Source organism: Rhyacophila brunnea, unplaced genomic scaffold, assembly GCF_057557595.1.
Source record: "Rhyacophila brunnea isolate RB1 unplaced genomic scaffold, BYU_Rbru_1.0 scaffold_6, whole genome shotgun sequence".
NCBI lineage: Eukaryota > Metazoa > Arthropoda > Insecta > Trichoptera > Rhyacophilidae > Rhyacophila > Rhyacophila brunnea.
Window position 1 is genome coordinate 14,297,621 of NW_028233276.1, and position 14,850 is coordinate 14,312,470.

At 33.5% G+C, this 14,850-nt stretch overlaps 1 protein-coding gene across 2 annotated transcripts; it reads left to right on the plus strand.

The window, feature by feature from the left end:
- The first annotated feature begins 10 nt into the window (after nucleotides 1-10).
- LOC147065241 (tumor protein p63-regulated gene 1-like protein) lies at nucleotides 11-12,705 on the plus strand. 2 transcript variants are annotated; one of them, XM_085956384.1, is made up of 6 exons: nucleotides 11-392; nucleotides 2,813-2,996; nucleotides 3,654-3,830; nucleotides 4,479-4,652; nucleotides 8,042-8,175; nucleotides 9,817-12,705. In XM_085956384.1, the coding sequence occupies exons 1-6, from the start codon at nucleotides 116-118 to the stop codon at nucleotides 10,029-10,031; spliced, it is 1,161 nt and encodes a 386-aa protein (XP_085812510.1). In that variant the 5' UTR covers nucleotides 11-115; the 3' UTR covers nucleotides 10,032-12,705. The 2 variants fall into 2 exon arrangements, with proteins under 2 accessions (XP_085812510.1, XP_085812511.1); XM_085956385.1 differs by lacking the exon at nucleotides 4,479-4,652 and having other exon boundaries at nucleotides 42-392; nucleotides 9,817-10,122.
- The last annotated feature ends 2,145 nt before the right edge of the window (nucleotides 12,706-14,850 follow it).

Here is a 14,850-nt window from a genome sequence, read left to right on the forward strand (position 1 = left end):
TAATGGCAGCATTAATTAACTGTCAACAGGTCAAAGCGCAGTTTGACATTTCGTTGGCGATAACATAAAAGCGATAATCACTAAATATCATAAATATTTATACAGAAACGTCAAAATGAACAGCTTAATTGAAGACGACTATGACAATGTCAAAGAGTTTCAAGGCGGAACGCTCCAGTTGAACACAGTGCCAGGTCAATTGCAAAACAGGACTGGATTTCAGAATGACGATTCTAGCCGTTCTTCGGGAGTCGCGCGACTTAATTTGTCTTCGTCTACAACGGCAAGCAACTCGGGCAGCAATGAAAGGAGAGGCCAGTTGGATAACGAGCCTGCCATTCTATCAGGCGCCGATGTCGTTTCGCCTATTACATCGTCATCATCTGCCAGTGGTAAGTGAATAATTCTGAAAGCTGTAAACATATTTTTTTTTTTGGTTTGTACAATCCAATGTGGGTTTCGGACACCTCCCGTGTCTTGACATATTTTTACGACACGTAGATGTTAGTCCATGCTCTGGATTAAAAAACAACTTGCGAAAATGTCAGATGCGGGATTAAAACCTGCAAATCACAGCTTCAGAAGTGGACATTTTACCTACTATTCGTACATGACAGGTGCTAATACCGTTCAATAACTTTAAATAAATTGATGAATAATATTTTATATTTCCTTTTCAAACAAAATGGTAATGGTGCTGCAGATGAACACATGACCTTTTATACCTTTCTATTTAGACCAAACCTAGCTTCATCTAACTTTAGTGTGTGATAATGATGTATCGAAATGTATAAAAATATCAAACTGTAAATTAGCAATTATTGACCGAAAAGCATCTCCCCGACAGAAAATGGTATTTCATATAATTGTCTGTATGAGATAAACTGTTTACTTACGCCAAAAAAAAAATGATAAATGTTCATGCGTTGATCTGCGGCACTATAACCAAAAAAAATTTGATATAATCTGAAACAATTATTATTAACACAACTACATTCGACAATAAGCTAAAATGAACAAAGCCAATTTTTTCATGGATTACATGTTGTGTGAGGTTTTCGTTTGCTATTTTTCTTTATTTCATTTGGCTACACAGCGTTAGGTCTCAAATGACCACAACCACAACAACGATATTACCGAGGTTTGAATCCAAAATGCCACAATAGTGTCACAAGTCTTCACTTTACCATGAATTTTGTGTCCAGCCCATAACAAATGTTTCACTTCAATACTCTCGGTTGTAAATTTCACAATGTCCCGGAGAATTGGCTTCAAAGTCAATGGGTTGTATAAAGTGCCATCCCGTGAGGGTAGGCAGGTCATGCTTTGCTTAGGGACTCAATAAAAGGTGGCGAATGAAGGAACGAGTACATATATTATAACTTTTTAAAGCAGTGGTGGTTTTCCACAAAGCAGATGATTCGGTCACTCCGTTAGAGAGTACCAATATCTTAGTTTAAAAAATAGCAAAAGTATAAAAAAATTCAGTCAAGATAATTATTGTTGTACCTATCATAACATTCTATGGCGGTTTATCATACAGGGAAAAATCAGAAGGGGCCTCCAAAATTGTCAATGCCTCAGACCCGCAGGTACCCAAAACTACTGCTGATTGAGAGGATTCATGGAAATGCTCTAAGCGTCTTAATCTAATCTAATCTTCCGTATATGATATGGTGAATATCATTTTTTAGACATTTTTGTTGCAGTAATTGTCTGTTTAATATAGCCGAAAATAAATATAAAATTGGTAAGTAGGTATCTTAATGAATTTGCCTACGATTTGAAACTAAAAATTAAAGGGGACAGTATTTTGTAAGTCTAAGCCGTCTATTATGACGTCATACGATTTTGGGTATTTTTTGATCCCCCCCCATCATCACATTTCATCTTTCATCACATAACCTTTTACTCCTTTGTCTATATTACGTCACATTTTTGACACTCTCGTAAACATTAAAAATAGAAAAAAATGTTTTTTTTTTTTTTTTAATATTTATCCTTAAATCTCCGATCGCCAATATCGTGTTTTCAGATCCTTTTATATTTTTTTGTTTACTTTGTGACGTCACAAATCATCACATTATATCAGCGTGATATCATATATTATATGGACAGCCCCTATTGGGGCACTTTGCCTAGTGACTTACGCATAGCCAGCAACCTGAATTATTAAATTAACGGTATATTAAATAAAACCATTGAATATCGTGGGTATTCTGCGAAAAAGCACTAAGTCAAAATTTTGCTGTTTTGACTTAATGATGAAGTAATCTTATTAAGAGTACGCTCTATAGTCTACAAAAACACACACAGTCATATCTATAAAACTGGTGAAGATAATTTATGTTATAAGTAAAAAAGACATACATCAATTCAGAGAAAAGGCACTAAAAGGACTTAGTGCATTTGCTTCTCTCATTCTCAGGATATATTCACAAAATTCTGCGTGCGAAACTGCACTAAGTCATACTCAAAGCAATATCGCGGAAAGGAATTTGCCTTTTATATGTATAAAACAAGTTAAGACCGCCCAAACTTTCAAACTCGATTATCTCAAAACTAGTATTTTTGACTTAATGCTTATTCGCAGAATACCCACGATATGTTGTGTGTAATCAAGTTTGATAATACCATGTAGAAATTGTTATAAATAATTCTTTACAATCATATTAGAGAGGTTTTTACCTTTTGTTTTTTCCTTTTATTTCCTATCTAATAGATTAATTGTTAGAATTCCCACGAGAGTAGACAGACTGTCGAAGATATATGATATAATCAAAGTCTTTCTATTCCTGTTTTTATTTCTCAGACAGGGGTGGAGCGCGTCAGACCCATTTACTTCCTCAATATCACATTCCATTTGCGTTTGACAATGCACAGGACTTCTTCACGTACAGAACTGGACTGGTGGAGGCCGCTATTGACGAGTGCAATTCTACTTTGATATTCCCAAATCAGGATGGAAGAATTTTGGGGTCTTGGCTTCTAACAGAGTAAGAGATTACAACATACACTTCTTCATAATAGGTCTTCAATCAACGTCTCTTAGTGAAAACTCACTATGTACTTTGTTTATTAAACTTACACATTCACCTCAAAACCAGACCTATATAGAAAAAAATACGGTGCCAGACAGCACTTGAACCTGCATTCATCGAATTCTGGCCAATGTGCTTTACCGTTTTATCCACTGCACCATATTATCTAATTACAATGATACTAGCACCATATTTTTATGAAAAATATTTCTAATATTATCAAATTATGTATGTTATATGTAATAAAGAATATTACATTCTTAAATCTTGTGGAATTATTTGTTGAATAAAAAAAAATTGTTTATCTCTTGCCATGTAAATTAAGGCTGCTGACCACTTGTGTGTGTGACAGGTCCCGTCTTGAAGTTGGGATTGTTTTAAGCTGCAGGGCAGGTGTTCATTATCGGACTGCCTGTATGTGGGGATTGGTTGCGCGAAAATAATGGAGTCCCACTGTAGAAAAATAAATCGCGGTACGGTAATTAGTAGGGGAAAGCAGCAGTCACACACATGACTCTGGGAAATATGTGTAAGATGAATGTATACGGGGAATGTGTGGTAAGGCACTATTCAAATTCATATCAATAAATGCATTGTGCGATTTTATTTCAGAATAAGCCTATGGGACTACGAAAAGGAGAGACTTGTAACGCTGACCGACAAAGCTTTGATAAGTGTCAAGTATGATTTTATTGCATTGCGGCAACTTGACTTCCGTAAAGTCCCTCTGGAGAGCATCGATACTGTGGTTATCGGTGATCTGGTTTATCCTCCTGCTTCCATTGTGCCGTAAGTTTACGCCAAACTCTTTCTTAATTCAGCTAATGTGGCAGATTGAATTTCTAGTACTTATCTGACCAGTTTACTCTTCGGGTTTCGGGTTACTGCAATGTTTTTTGGTGATTGTATATTTTATAAAAGAAAGTTTTGAAATTGGTAGGTATTGGTGAATTTTTAATTCATTTTATTGTAATATAATTATATCATAGTATTTATTATTATGTCCAATTCAAGAAATTGCTGAGTAGTTTTAACTTCAAATGAAAATAACATGATGATACGCTGCGCTGCGATGATGAGTAAAAATGATGTACAGGTTATCCTGATATGATCGGGTACCAGGTAAAAGATGAATCACAGAGAGGCTTCTCAATATGGAATTGAAATGTTACACAATATTACGCATGTTTACAGAACAGATTTAGAACATGTGTAGATATTTAGAGAATATAAACAATCACAAATTGAAAAGTGAAAAAAGATAATCTTGTTTTAATTTGTCTTTAATTTTTTAACTGTCAATTTACACACTAAAAACTTTGCCAGAAATCTCATCATATTGTGTTTTAATACCAAAGTCTAAATTAAACTTTTCGAATGTGTAAAATATCATGTTACGCTTTAATCATTGATTTGTACGTTGTTGTGCCATATCAGTCGGCTGAATGGCCTCGCAAACGGAGTGTCGACAGTTGTCCGCGACTGCATCTGGGACCGCTTCAACAAAAACACCCCACCGGCACCGCCTCCTCAGCAAACCGACTCTCAGGATGAAGGATGCACTCCGAAAGGAAGATTCGGACCTATCAATTTCAAGCAATTTGAATCTAGGTACAATTTTATGGAAAGACTTCAAGCGGTCCTTGTTTTGCATCGTTTTTATTTTAACCTTTTTTATTTGCTGCTTATTAATGTGATATTAATAACCTAGGTACATATTTATTATATTTAGCACATTTTTGTTTTTAGCATTTTATTGAACTGCAACTTTTTTAGCACATTTGTATTTTTTTAGCAATTTATTGAACTGTATTTTTTTTAAACCAGAATCAAAGAAGTTTGCATATGAATTATTTCCTTTCTCTTAACCTAATCTCAATTAACTTTCGTTTTTTTTATTGCCTTGTAGTCGTAGTCTTCATTCCAGCACCAGTTTGATCCATTTGCTCCTTAGCATCAATGTAATATGGCTTTGTCATTTCCAATATCCAGTTTATATATGTTATTGGCCATTGCATTTTAAATTGCTTATAGTTCTTACATATTATATATTATTTTTACATTGTTTTTACCTTCTCTAGTCCGGAGCATATTCCTCCACAATGTTGGAGGTAACCAAACAGACCTTTTCTTTACAAAGATTAGTTGTAAATTTTTGGCTCAATTTATATTTAGACAGGAGAAAGGGAGTTCAAAAACAGAATTCAAACTTAAGTCGGCTCGCACATTGGAACTCGTCTCGCCTAAAAACATATCGAATACGTCGATGTGACGTCATCGTTATTTAACGAAACAACATAACACGTGTTGCCAAATGGAGCTTCGCAGATCGATCGAATGCAACTGTTTCGTCTGAAAAAAACATCTGGCTGTTGCATTCGACATGTTGCATCCTTCTCGGGCTCCAGTCGGAGGGTCGAAGTCACAAAGAAACACATGCGAATTGGTCATTCCTATACCGGCTCGCCGATCGCCGCATTGAAATATCAATACGTTTCGAAGGCTACGCGTGACTGTCGCTAGATAGATGTGCGAGGTTGTGTCATGCAACACTGGCCGCCTGTTCTCGGAAGCTTTGATTTATGGCGGTAAGGCACACGAGGCAATTTGTGATGTGCGAGCCAGCTAAACCCTTCAGATTTATACAGTATAAAGCTGCCAATTAGACGTAGCAGGCGGAATTTGTATATATATAATTACCCATTTACATTATATTATGTACTAACCGCTGTGCTGTAGCCTACAGCAGTGTTTCTCAACCCTTTTACACCTGTGGACCACTGAAAATAGGAGAAACGTTTTGCGGACTACTAACGCAGAAATAAAAAATGTTATTTGTATGGTAACGTATAATAACATCTGATCATGGTTGATTTCGTCATGTAAAACCATTAATCTATTATATAAACAAAAACACAGTGTACAAACACTTGCAGGTGCACGGGTTTTGAAGATTTTATTGGAATTGTTAGCATATGCATTCGGATGCCAAAAATTCGCGGACCACCAGTTGAGAAACACTGCGGCAGACCATCCGCTTCTAAAGTCATTTGTAACAGGTTGTTGTTTTTTTAGTGTGTGTTAGATTCAGAGTTATGATGTAATGATATGAAGTTAAGATAAGGGTTGAGTGAATGGTTAACAAAAATTCTCTCTAAAGCTGTCTGTTTGATATCTTCAACTCTGTGTATCTACATGCTCTTATTAATAATATATTTCATTTCTTTTTTTAGCATTTACCTATCAAAATTGTAAAAAACATACACGTAATCTAAGGCTTTGATATATTGTTTGCATTATAGTTTATTATCTGAATTTCTTCGTAAAATGGATTAACATTTTCATCTGTTTATGTTTATCTTATCAGTAAGTATGTAGTATGTTAGTAGCACGAATTCAAACTCATGTCTCGAATGTTTTAAGCAATTTTCCAAATGAATGTGGCAATATGAAATAAATGATAAATTTTTGATCATTGTTTTTTAATTACATAATATACATATAAGTAATTACTCACTGACATTCTACTGATGTGATCCAATGAAATATAAATATCGATCAAGTTGTTAAACATTGACGATATTGTAAATTCAACTGTAAATATGCAAATACCTAATCTTTAAATGTCTATAAAATCAAACTGTTATATAAACTTATAAGCTTATGTGATACCAACCTGATTTATTGTCGAACAAGAACTTCTTGTCTACGTGTTAAAACTGTAAACTAACAATCCCCTCCAGTGCAGCTAGTGTTACTTTCGTTTTCAAATGAGGAACACCCTAAATTTAAAAAAATGCTGCCGTGGTGTACGGATCTATCAATTTACGTAATTTGAAGCTTTTTATAATAAAACTATATCTAATCAGGAGTGATGTAAAAATTATTATTAGTAAACTTTTGGTTTATTGCGGAGAAGAGAAGATGAGCAGATACATTATTTAAACACGCTTTTAGCACGCGTTGCCGCCATGACAGGTACGTTACTGAGAAGTCTTCTATATGCGACTACAGTGACTTCTTGTTATCGTCAATTTCTTGTTGTCGGACAGTACATTATTTTAGGCCCCATTTTTTCTACCATAATAAGGAGATCTTATATTACCTTGTTAATTCAAAATTCAAAAGACTAAAATTTCGATAAGAATGAATTACAAATTATAAAGTTTAGGTGCTTCTTTAATAAATCAATTTTAACAATACAAAAAACTAATTTAAATTAACAGTTAATCATGACTAATGACGCAGACGATGGTTGAGCGGCTAACGTGTCGGCTTATAATGTCGTGGGTCCCCAGTTCGAATCCTCGGTCTGGCACACACATTATTGTTTTTCAATATGTGGATCTAATAGGTTGCTAATATCCATTTCCCGTAAAAACAAAAATCTGTTAATACACACCTCCACGCTGTGGAGGGCCTTATGATTTTCTTAGAATCACACATGGTCAAAAAATAAATAAATAATAAAGTGGCCTGGTTGAAAGAGTGACTGTTTTTGAAACTTCAGGGCTAATTCCCACAGCTGGGTACAAAAATGCATATTGTTTTTCAAGGTCTTGTATTTAATTCAGTGCAAGGACCGAATACTTTGAGCGAACGAATAACAGTCTGTTAATATAACCTCCACTGTATGGTAGTCCATATGTTCTGTTCAGGAGCGAACATGATTATTTACTGTATGATGACAAAATTCTTAAAATTAAAAAACCATAATTTTTGTTTGATTTAGATAATTTACAAGTGTTCACTTGTATCAACAAAAAAAACTAACAATGAATTTTAAATCAATGGTATTAATGGAAAATTGGTAAATAATAATTCAAATTACATGCAAATTTTGAATTATTCAGTTTCTATTGTATGCTTTTCCACATTCAATACTGAAATCCAAAATAATCATCAAATGTACAAGTCCCCGAGTCATATTTTCACACATATTTTAGCCTAATAAACTGTTGGATTCAATCAACTAATGTATTGATTTAAACTATTTTTAGAAATAGAAATATGAGGGGAGTCAGAGCAATGTGGAACCGAGGCAAGCCGCTGTCCTTTGTAAAGAAGTGGAATCCCTTCGACAACGATGTCCCGATGAACACATTCTCCTCTCATCCACTGTTCTGGCATAAAGGTATAACTGCTGTTTATAATTTTATTAATTATTGATTAATTAAAAACATCCATTATCTATAACAGTAGTCAGTGTATGTGTAGAGATACATTTTGTTGTTCAAACATATCGGAAATCTTTGGCATTAGTGAGTGAGCAGAGAAAACTTCCCTACCCCTAGTATTCTTCCACTCATCCGCCATAGCCGCCCAGATTGATGAACGTTTCTCCGTTTTCGTTTTCCTTAACAAAATGTAGCTACTCTACCACAATTTGGGAAATACTAACTTATAGTGCCTGTACACATGCTTGGATTTACTGGCAACGATAGTGGTTTTTTAAACTATCGTGACAATAACTGTTTGTGACAATAAATGCTGACTGTCTCTCCAATCTCATTCTTCAAGAGTAAGCGAGACGCGATGTTGTCATTTTATGGTACCATTTTACAGGTCGTAAAAATCGGTTAACCTCAAAATGAGTCTCACGCAGTGTAGTTCGATTTTTTGCCAGTAGGTTCGCCACTATCGTTCTACTGTGCAGGCAGTACTGTCGCATGAAAATTCAGAAGCTTCCTAACTTTTTTGAGTCATGCAAGCAATCTTGCAACTGCAGGATAATGCATGTTTACACATACATTTTCTTGTTATGGTCGCGATAATACTTACTGTCAGCAGTAAATCCATGCATGTGTAAAGGGGGTATTACTATAATACACCCGATCCTCTTTTTGCACGGTATCGAAATAACACGGTTTAAAAAAGTACCGATTATTTTTTATTTAATTTCTTTTATTTTGTTAACTGTCAATTCATGGTGGAACTGTATTGTATTGTTGTTTTTATTTAATAAAACGCAATTTTTTATAGTACTTATTCCACTTTTAATTAATATATTAGGACCGGTTTCGTCCACCTCAGTGGGACATTTTCAAGTTGAAAACGTCCCACTGAGGCGGACGAAACCGGTCCTAATATATTAATTAAAAGTGGAATAAATACTATAAAAAATTGCGTTTTATTAAATAAAAACAACAATTTTTTATTTACACTGATTTTTTTGCATTAACTTTTTTTTATATATAATGACACTAGTCAGTCACTTCGGGTTCGATATGAGAGACGCGTCGCGTGCTTCGGCGTCAGCATCATTAAATATTTCCAGCGATGAGAGTGATTTTTCGCCAGCGAAAAACAGCAGTAAACGGGCACGTTTATTGTCAAGTAGCGACACTGAAAATATTTCTCTGCTAAATTTAATTTTAATCGAAAACTATGTATTTTTATATTTATAAATAATATAAATAATAAATAAATTCGATTTATTTTTGAGTTCCAAGATTTTCATATTTTGAGTTGATTTTAGTAATGGAACCTATTTACCATTTTTGTGTGGGCACCTTATCTTTTTTTACACGGTAGTCTTTGGAACGTATCCCCCGTGCAAAAAGAGGATCGGGTGTACCTATTTAATTCAGTCATATCTGATCTTATCTGTAAAACAGACATTTTCAACTGATACATTATTCGTCAGTTTAAAATGACAATCAAAATCGATCTATATAAAAATTTTTATTTACCGTTTCTAAAATTTTTTGTGATAGCTATCCAAATGAAGGATTAGCAGCTAGCAAAACTGATTATAATTATTTTATGGATTTAGATGTCCCGGAGGAAACTTCCAAAGACTTATACGACTCGGAAAACTTTGCGCGGAAGTTAGTCTGTGCAGTGGAAGCGATGCAGGAGTTAAGAGAAGCGCCGTGTCAAGTCCACCACTCACCCATCGTCCTGCCCAGCTACGTCGGACTCACTTCTCTCGTCCACAATAAGAACTCCCTAGGCTTCTTTAAAGTCAGAGGAAAATTTAGCTTTTAATTGATTTTGATCTTGCCTAACATAACTGGACGTAGTAATGATTGTAGATTGATCGACGAATGCAAAAAAAAAATTAATTATGAATCATGTTCCTTACTTTATATTGCATGTGTACGTAAATCTGGATTTTCCCCCTTAAAACCCGTGTGTATGTGCACAGGTTAGAGGGAACACCTGGTTTTAGATTAATCATTATTGCGCCGTTTCCTACACGTGAATGGAAAATTATTATCTCTGTTTCGGAAAAGTGTCGCTTGATCGATAATTACATGACTACATACAATTATAAATAAATTGAGAATGTCAATTTATGTGTAATATGTTAATTAAAATTGTTATTCGTTTTGATAAAACAATTCCTAACATGTATTAAGAATCTTAGATATAAACATAACTGTTCATATTGACCGACCACAACTTCTTGGCCTGTCATGTGGTATTGTGAACCATGTTGTGATCTCAGGCGTCATATTGGTAGTTATCTTGATCGATCTGAATGTTATATTGGTCATTTATATACCTACTTAATCAAACAGTCAATGCTATATCATGACGTCAAATCACTCATTAGTATTTATACATGAGCCAAAAACTCATAACATAAAATTGCTATATATATTAGACCTTGAAAAAATCTTGGATATGGTCAGATTTGAACATGTCTTATGTGACCAGGTAGTTTAGTGGTTGGAGTTGTTGCCCAAAAAGCGAAAGACGTGTGTTAGAAACTTAATCAGTCCAAAGAAAATTTGGATTTTTGTAATATTATGTATATTCCGTCTTTAATAAGAAATAAAATTGTTATTTTTTCAATTCAAATTTTAATTGTTATTTCCATGCTGTACTGTGTCACATTGATAACTGTGATGGGTTAAATCTAACCATAAGCTTTCTATCATGTTTCACAGTCTGTTGAAGTTCGGTACTCGAGACTGGGTTCCATCCTCCCAGACCCCCCCCCCATAGGTTAAATTCAGTTCTAATGTCAAAGGGCCTTTGAGTTACATAGTCAAAGGTGTGGCTTTTACAATAAAGCTACTTCTAGGTTTAAGCTCAATTTTATTTAAGCATTAGTTATTACTCAGTCATGACTGAAAATTCCAATGCATGTTTTATTTAATTCTTAAAAATGGTACAAAATTTATATGTTAATTTATTGTAATAATTAATAAGTGGCGCTGTTCCGCCTTGTGTTGTAAACCTCAGTTCGGTTCAGGATGCAGGTAAATCTTGAAATAATTTTTATTAATTATTAATGAATTACTTTTTTTTCAAATTGGTTCTACAATCCGTTGTGGATCTTGGCCGGTTATATGTAAATTGTATGTAAAATAGTTCACAGTGGCACAGTTCGCTGTAAGCTTTCTTATTGGAAAGAGATGACCGTATATTATACGGTCTCCAATATTATTAGATTTAATATGAACATCAATTCAATTTTCATAGCTGATTTTGGCAAAATTCAAGAATGAAAACCTAACCTTACCTAACCTAACAAATAATCTAGTATATCGGCTATTTTCAAAATTTATTTGCCGCTGGCTTTCTGTAAACCGACAAGAACCATGTTTTATTCAGACATGAATTTTATGTCAGTACTATATGATCCAAAGCGGTTGGATGGTGTTTAATATACGACCATATATTACCAATACAAAATTTCATGGTGAAGTGTGATACGGTGAACTGCATATGTACAAATTTCCGGACACAATAGTAAACAACAAAACAATATTGAATTCATCTTTTTACACATTACTACATTACTCATTTTCAGAAATATGAAACAAATAATATTATTCTCTAGGATTGAAGGAGGAAGGATATTACTTAGGTTGTATATTTTTGGGTATTAATTAAGTTGGTAATTTATCCTTAACAAAAGAGTGCTTGAAAAAACGTATTTTATCTTTTATTGATTTTATGTATTGTTCAAATAATTTGGACTATATAATTATAGAAGGAGCCTTATACTTATCTGTTATGACATTTGAATTTATTTAGCACACGCATTGAGCATACTTAAGTTGGTAAACTGAGTGTAGTTGTACACGGTTTTTCACACATTTTACAGGATTTTTCAATTAAATAATAATGCTCAAGTGTAATATTAATTATTGGCTACATATCTACAGAATACGTTTTCGTATGCCTGCAAATTGACAAATAAATGTCAGCAGTTATGTGAAGTCCCTTGCAAATGAACCTCAAATGCTAACTCACTTGTATCTAACTTAATCAGTGGACCAGAGGTCCTTCCTTTTTACCACGTTTTTATTAGCTCATATTCTTGTTTATCCGGTACAGATTTTTTCTTGTGCAGTACAAATTTTTTCTTGTTTGTCCAAGGTTTTTAACTAACTTCCCGACTAGCTAGACATTTGAAACTTTTAGAATATATCAGAACACAACGGGGATGCATTTTTTAAATACTTTTGGCCATCTTTAAGCAGAATTGATTTCATTTTCAGTTAATTCTGTTTTGTATGTTACGGAAAAAAATTGTTAAAAGTAATATTTACTACTCACTATTATTGGTTGCTAAGTGGGTCCTAGCAACTAAATTATTATTATATACGTGCGTTACTATGGAAATCAATATGAATTTATGTCAAAATGTCATTTCAGTATTCTATATTTATTAATACATAGAATTGCCAAGTTTATATGATTCAACAGAAAATTTAAAAAACGTGTTATATAAAAAAGTTCTTTTTATCTTGTAATTATTTTGCTTCAATTTCACACAGTTAAGCTCCTTCTTTATAGAAGGTTTGTCAACATCTTTGGTGTTGTTACTTTTTGGTTTTGTAACTATGTATGTTTTTGTAACAATGGATGCCTTTTTTGACAAATTTCAATACCAATCTTCATACTAATTTGTAATGTGTTTTGTAATGGATTATTGTGATAGCCTAAGTTAATGTTATACCTAGTTTGTTCCTGAATTTTATTTTAAAATGTAGTAGGTAGTTATTATTAATTGTTTAATGTTTAATTGAATATAGTATAATATAGTATACCACGACATTATGATATGTATCAGTATTGAATGAAATATTTTATTTTTTCTATTCAAAAATTTACTACTTATGTGTTTTTACTGTTTCTTCAATAAAATGTGAAGATAAGATTAAATCAAAAACTTTATTCAATTAATACAGGGGTTCTTAACCTATGGTTTATGTCCCAGAATTGAGTCAATTGGTATATTGAACGGGTTGTGAAATATTTTAATATCAACATGTTACAAATGTACAAACCTTTTTTGATGTCCTTTTCAGTATTGGCATTATTTTGGTTTAAATTATTATCAGACATTTTGTATAACTATTAATAGAATACGATTGGCCGGTTGTTTCCAAAGGATATATTCTCAAATATTATTGGTATGAATACAATAATATAATTTTGTATGAAGCTTTTGACAATACTAATAATTTACGACAGTATTTTTGATGTAACAATGTGCTTTGCTAAAGTTTTAATAACTGTTTGAATTCTCATTTTTAGTAAATGAACTACTGTATGTACCTACTACAGCCCTTTGCAATAACATACACATATGAGTTCAACTCTAAATTATAAAAAAAACCAAATAGCGAAGAAGGCTTGCAGCCTGATGATGACATAATGTGTAGCTTACTAATATAACACTGAGTTTCGATGAGGTTTCAAAAAATTTTCAAATGTAACATTCGTATTAGTAAGATCTAATGTTGTTTTATATGATCAAAATATAAGATTTATTTAATTATTATCTTTATGTATTATTGCATCGATCTTTTCTCCAGTCACGAAGCTAAAACTAATACCATAATCTCAGTCACGGCTCAACCTCAGCCAAACCTCAGGTTAAAAAGCTCTGAATTAATGCACACTAGGTACTCCATATTATTATAATATAAGATTTCTTGGCTCTAGCTTTGAGTTATGCATGAAGTACATTTCTTGAATCGCTTTGAATAATGAAATAAATGGAAAGTTGTGCTGAGGAGACTACATTAGTAACACATTTTAGTATTACTTTCACATGGAGATTTGATTCCAAATGTGATCTCATCTAAGTTCCATTATATTAGAACAGTGGTCGGCAAACTGCGGCTCGCGAGCCACATGCGGCTCTTTGGCCCCTTGAATGTGGCTCTGCCACAAAATGACCACGTACGGGCAAAAACAGTGAAAGATAGAGCAATCAAAATGTCTTCGAATATAACCAACCAGTAAGTCGAAGATCTTAAATTTGTTTCAGCTTTATCAATAGCAGTTGACGAGTCTTCTGACAAAAATGATACAGCGCAAGATTCACTTTTTGTATGATTTATTTCATCAACAAGTCCTAAAGAAGAACTTTTATGATTATTATCACTTAAGCCTTTCGCTGCGAGCCATTTTCGCGGGAATTTATTTTCAGTCAACTGATCTGTTAAAACGGTCACTACAGCTAAAACAGATCGATTCCAAAATTAAAAAATAGATTACTAGATGAACTATATATCAGTTATTCCAAATGCACCAAGAAATAAACTATATTCGTGACATTCTCACTAAAATAAATCGAAGAAAATGAAGACGCTAAAAAAATCCAAGCTTTCAATCAAAGCAATTCAAAATGGCGGCCGTCCACTCTTCACATACACGGTTTCAATACATACTACCGAGCAATTCGCCGCGTTAGTATTTGTTATGCACAGGGCTGTGTTGAGCTGCCGGAGTTAGACAGATTTATTACTAAATCACTTGTGGAATAATCAGTGGGTTATCGCATTTAGTAAGTCGTAAACTCAAATTTTATTACCGTTTCAAATTCCAAACCTAT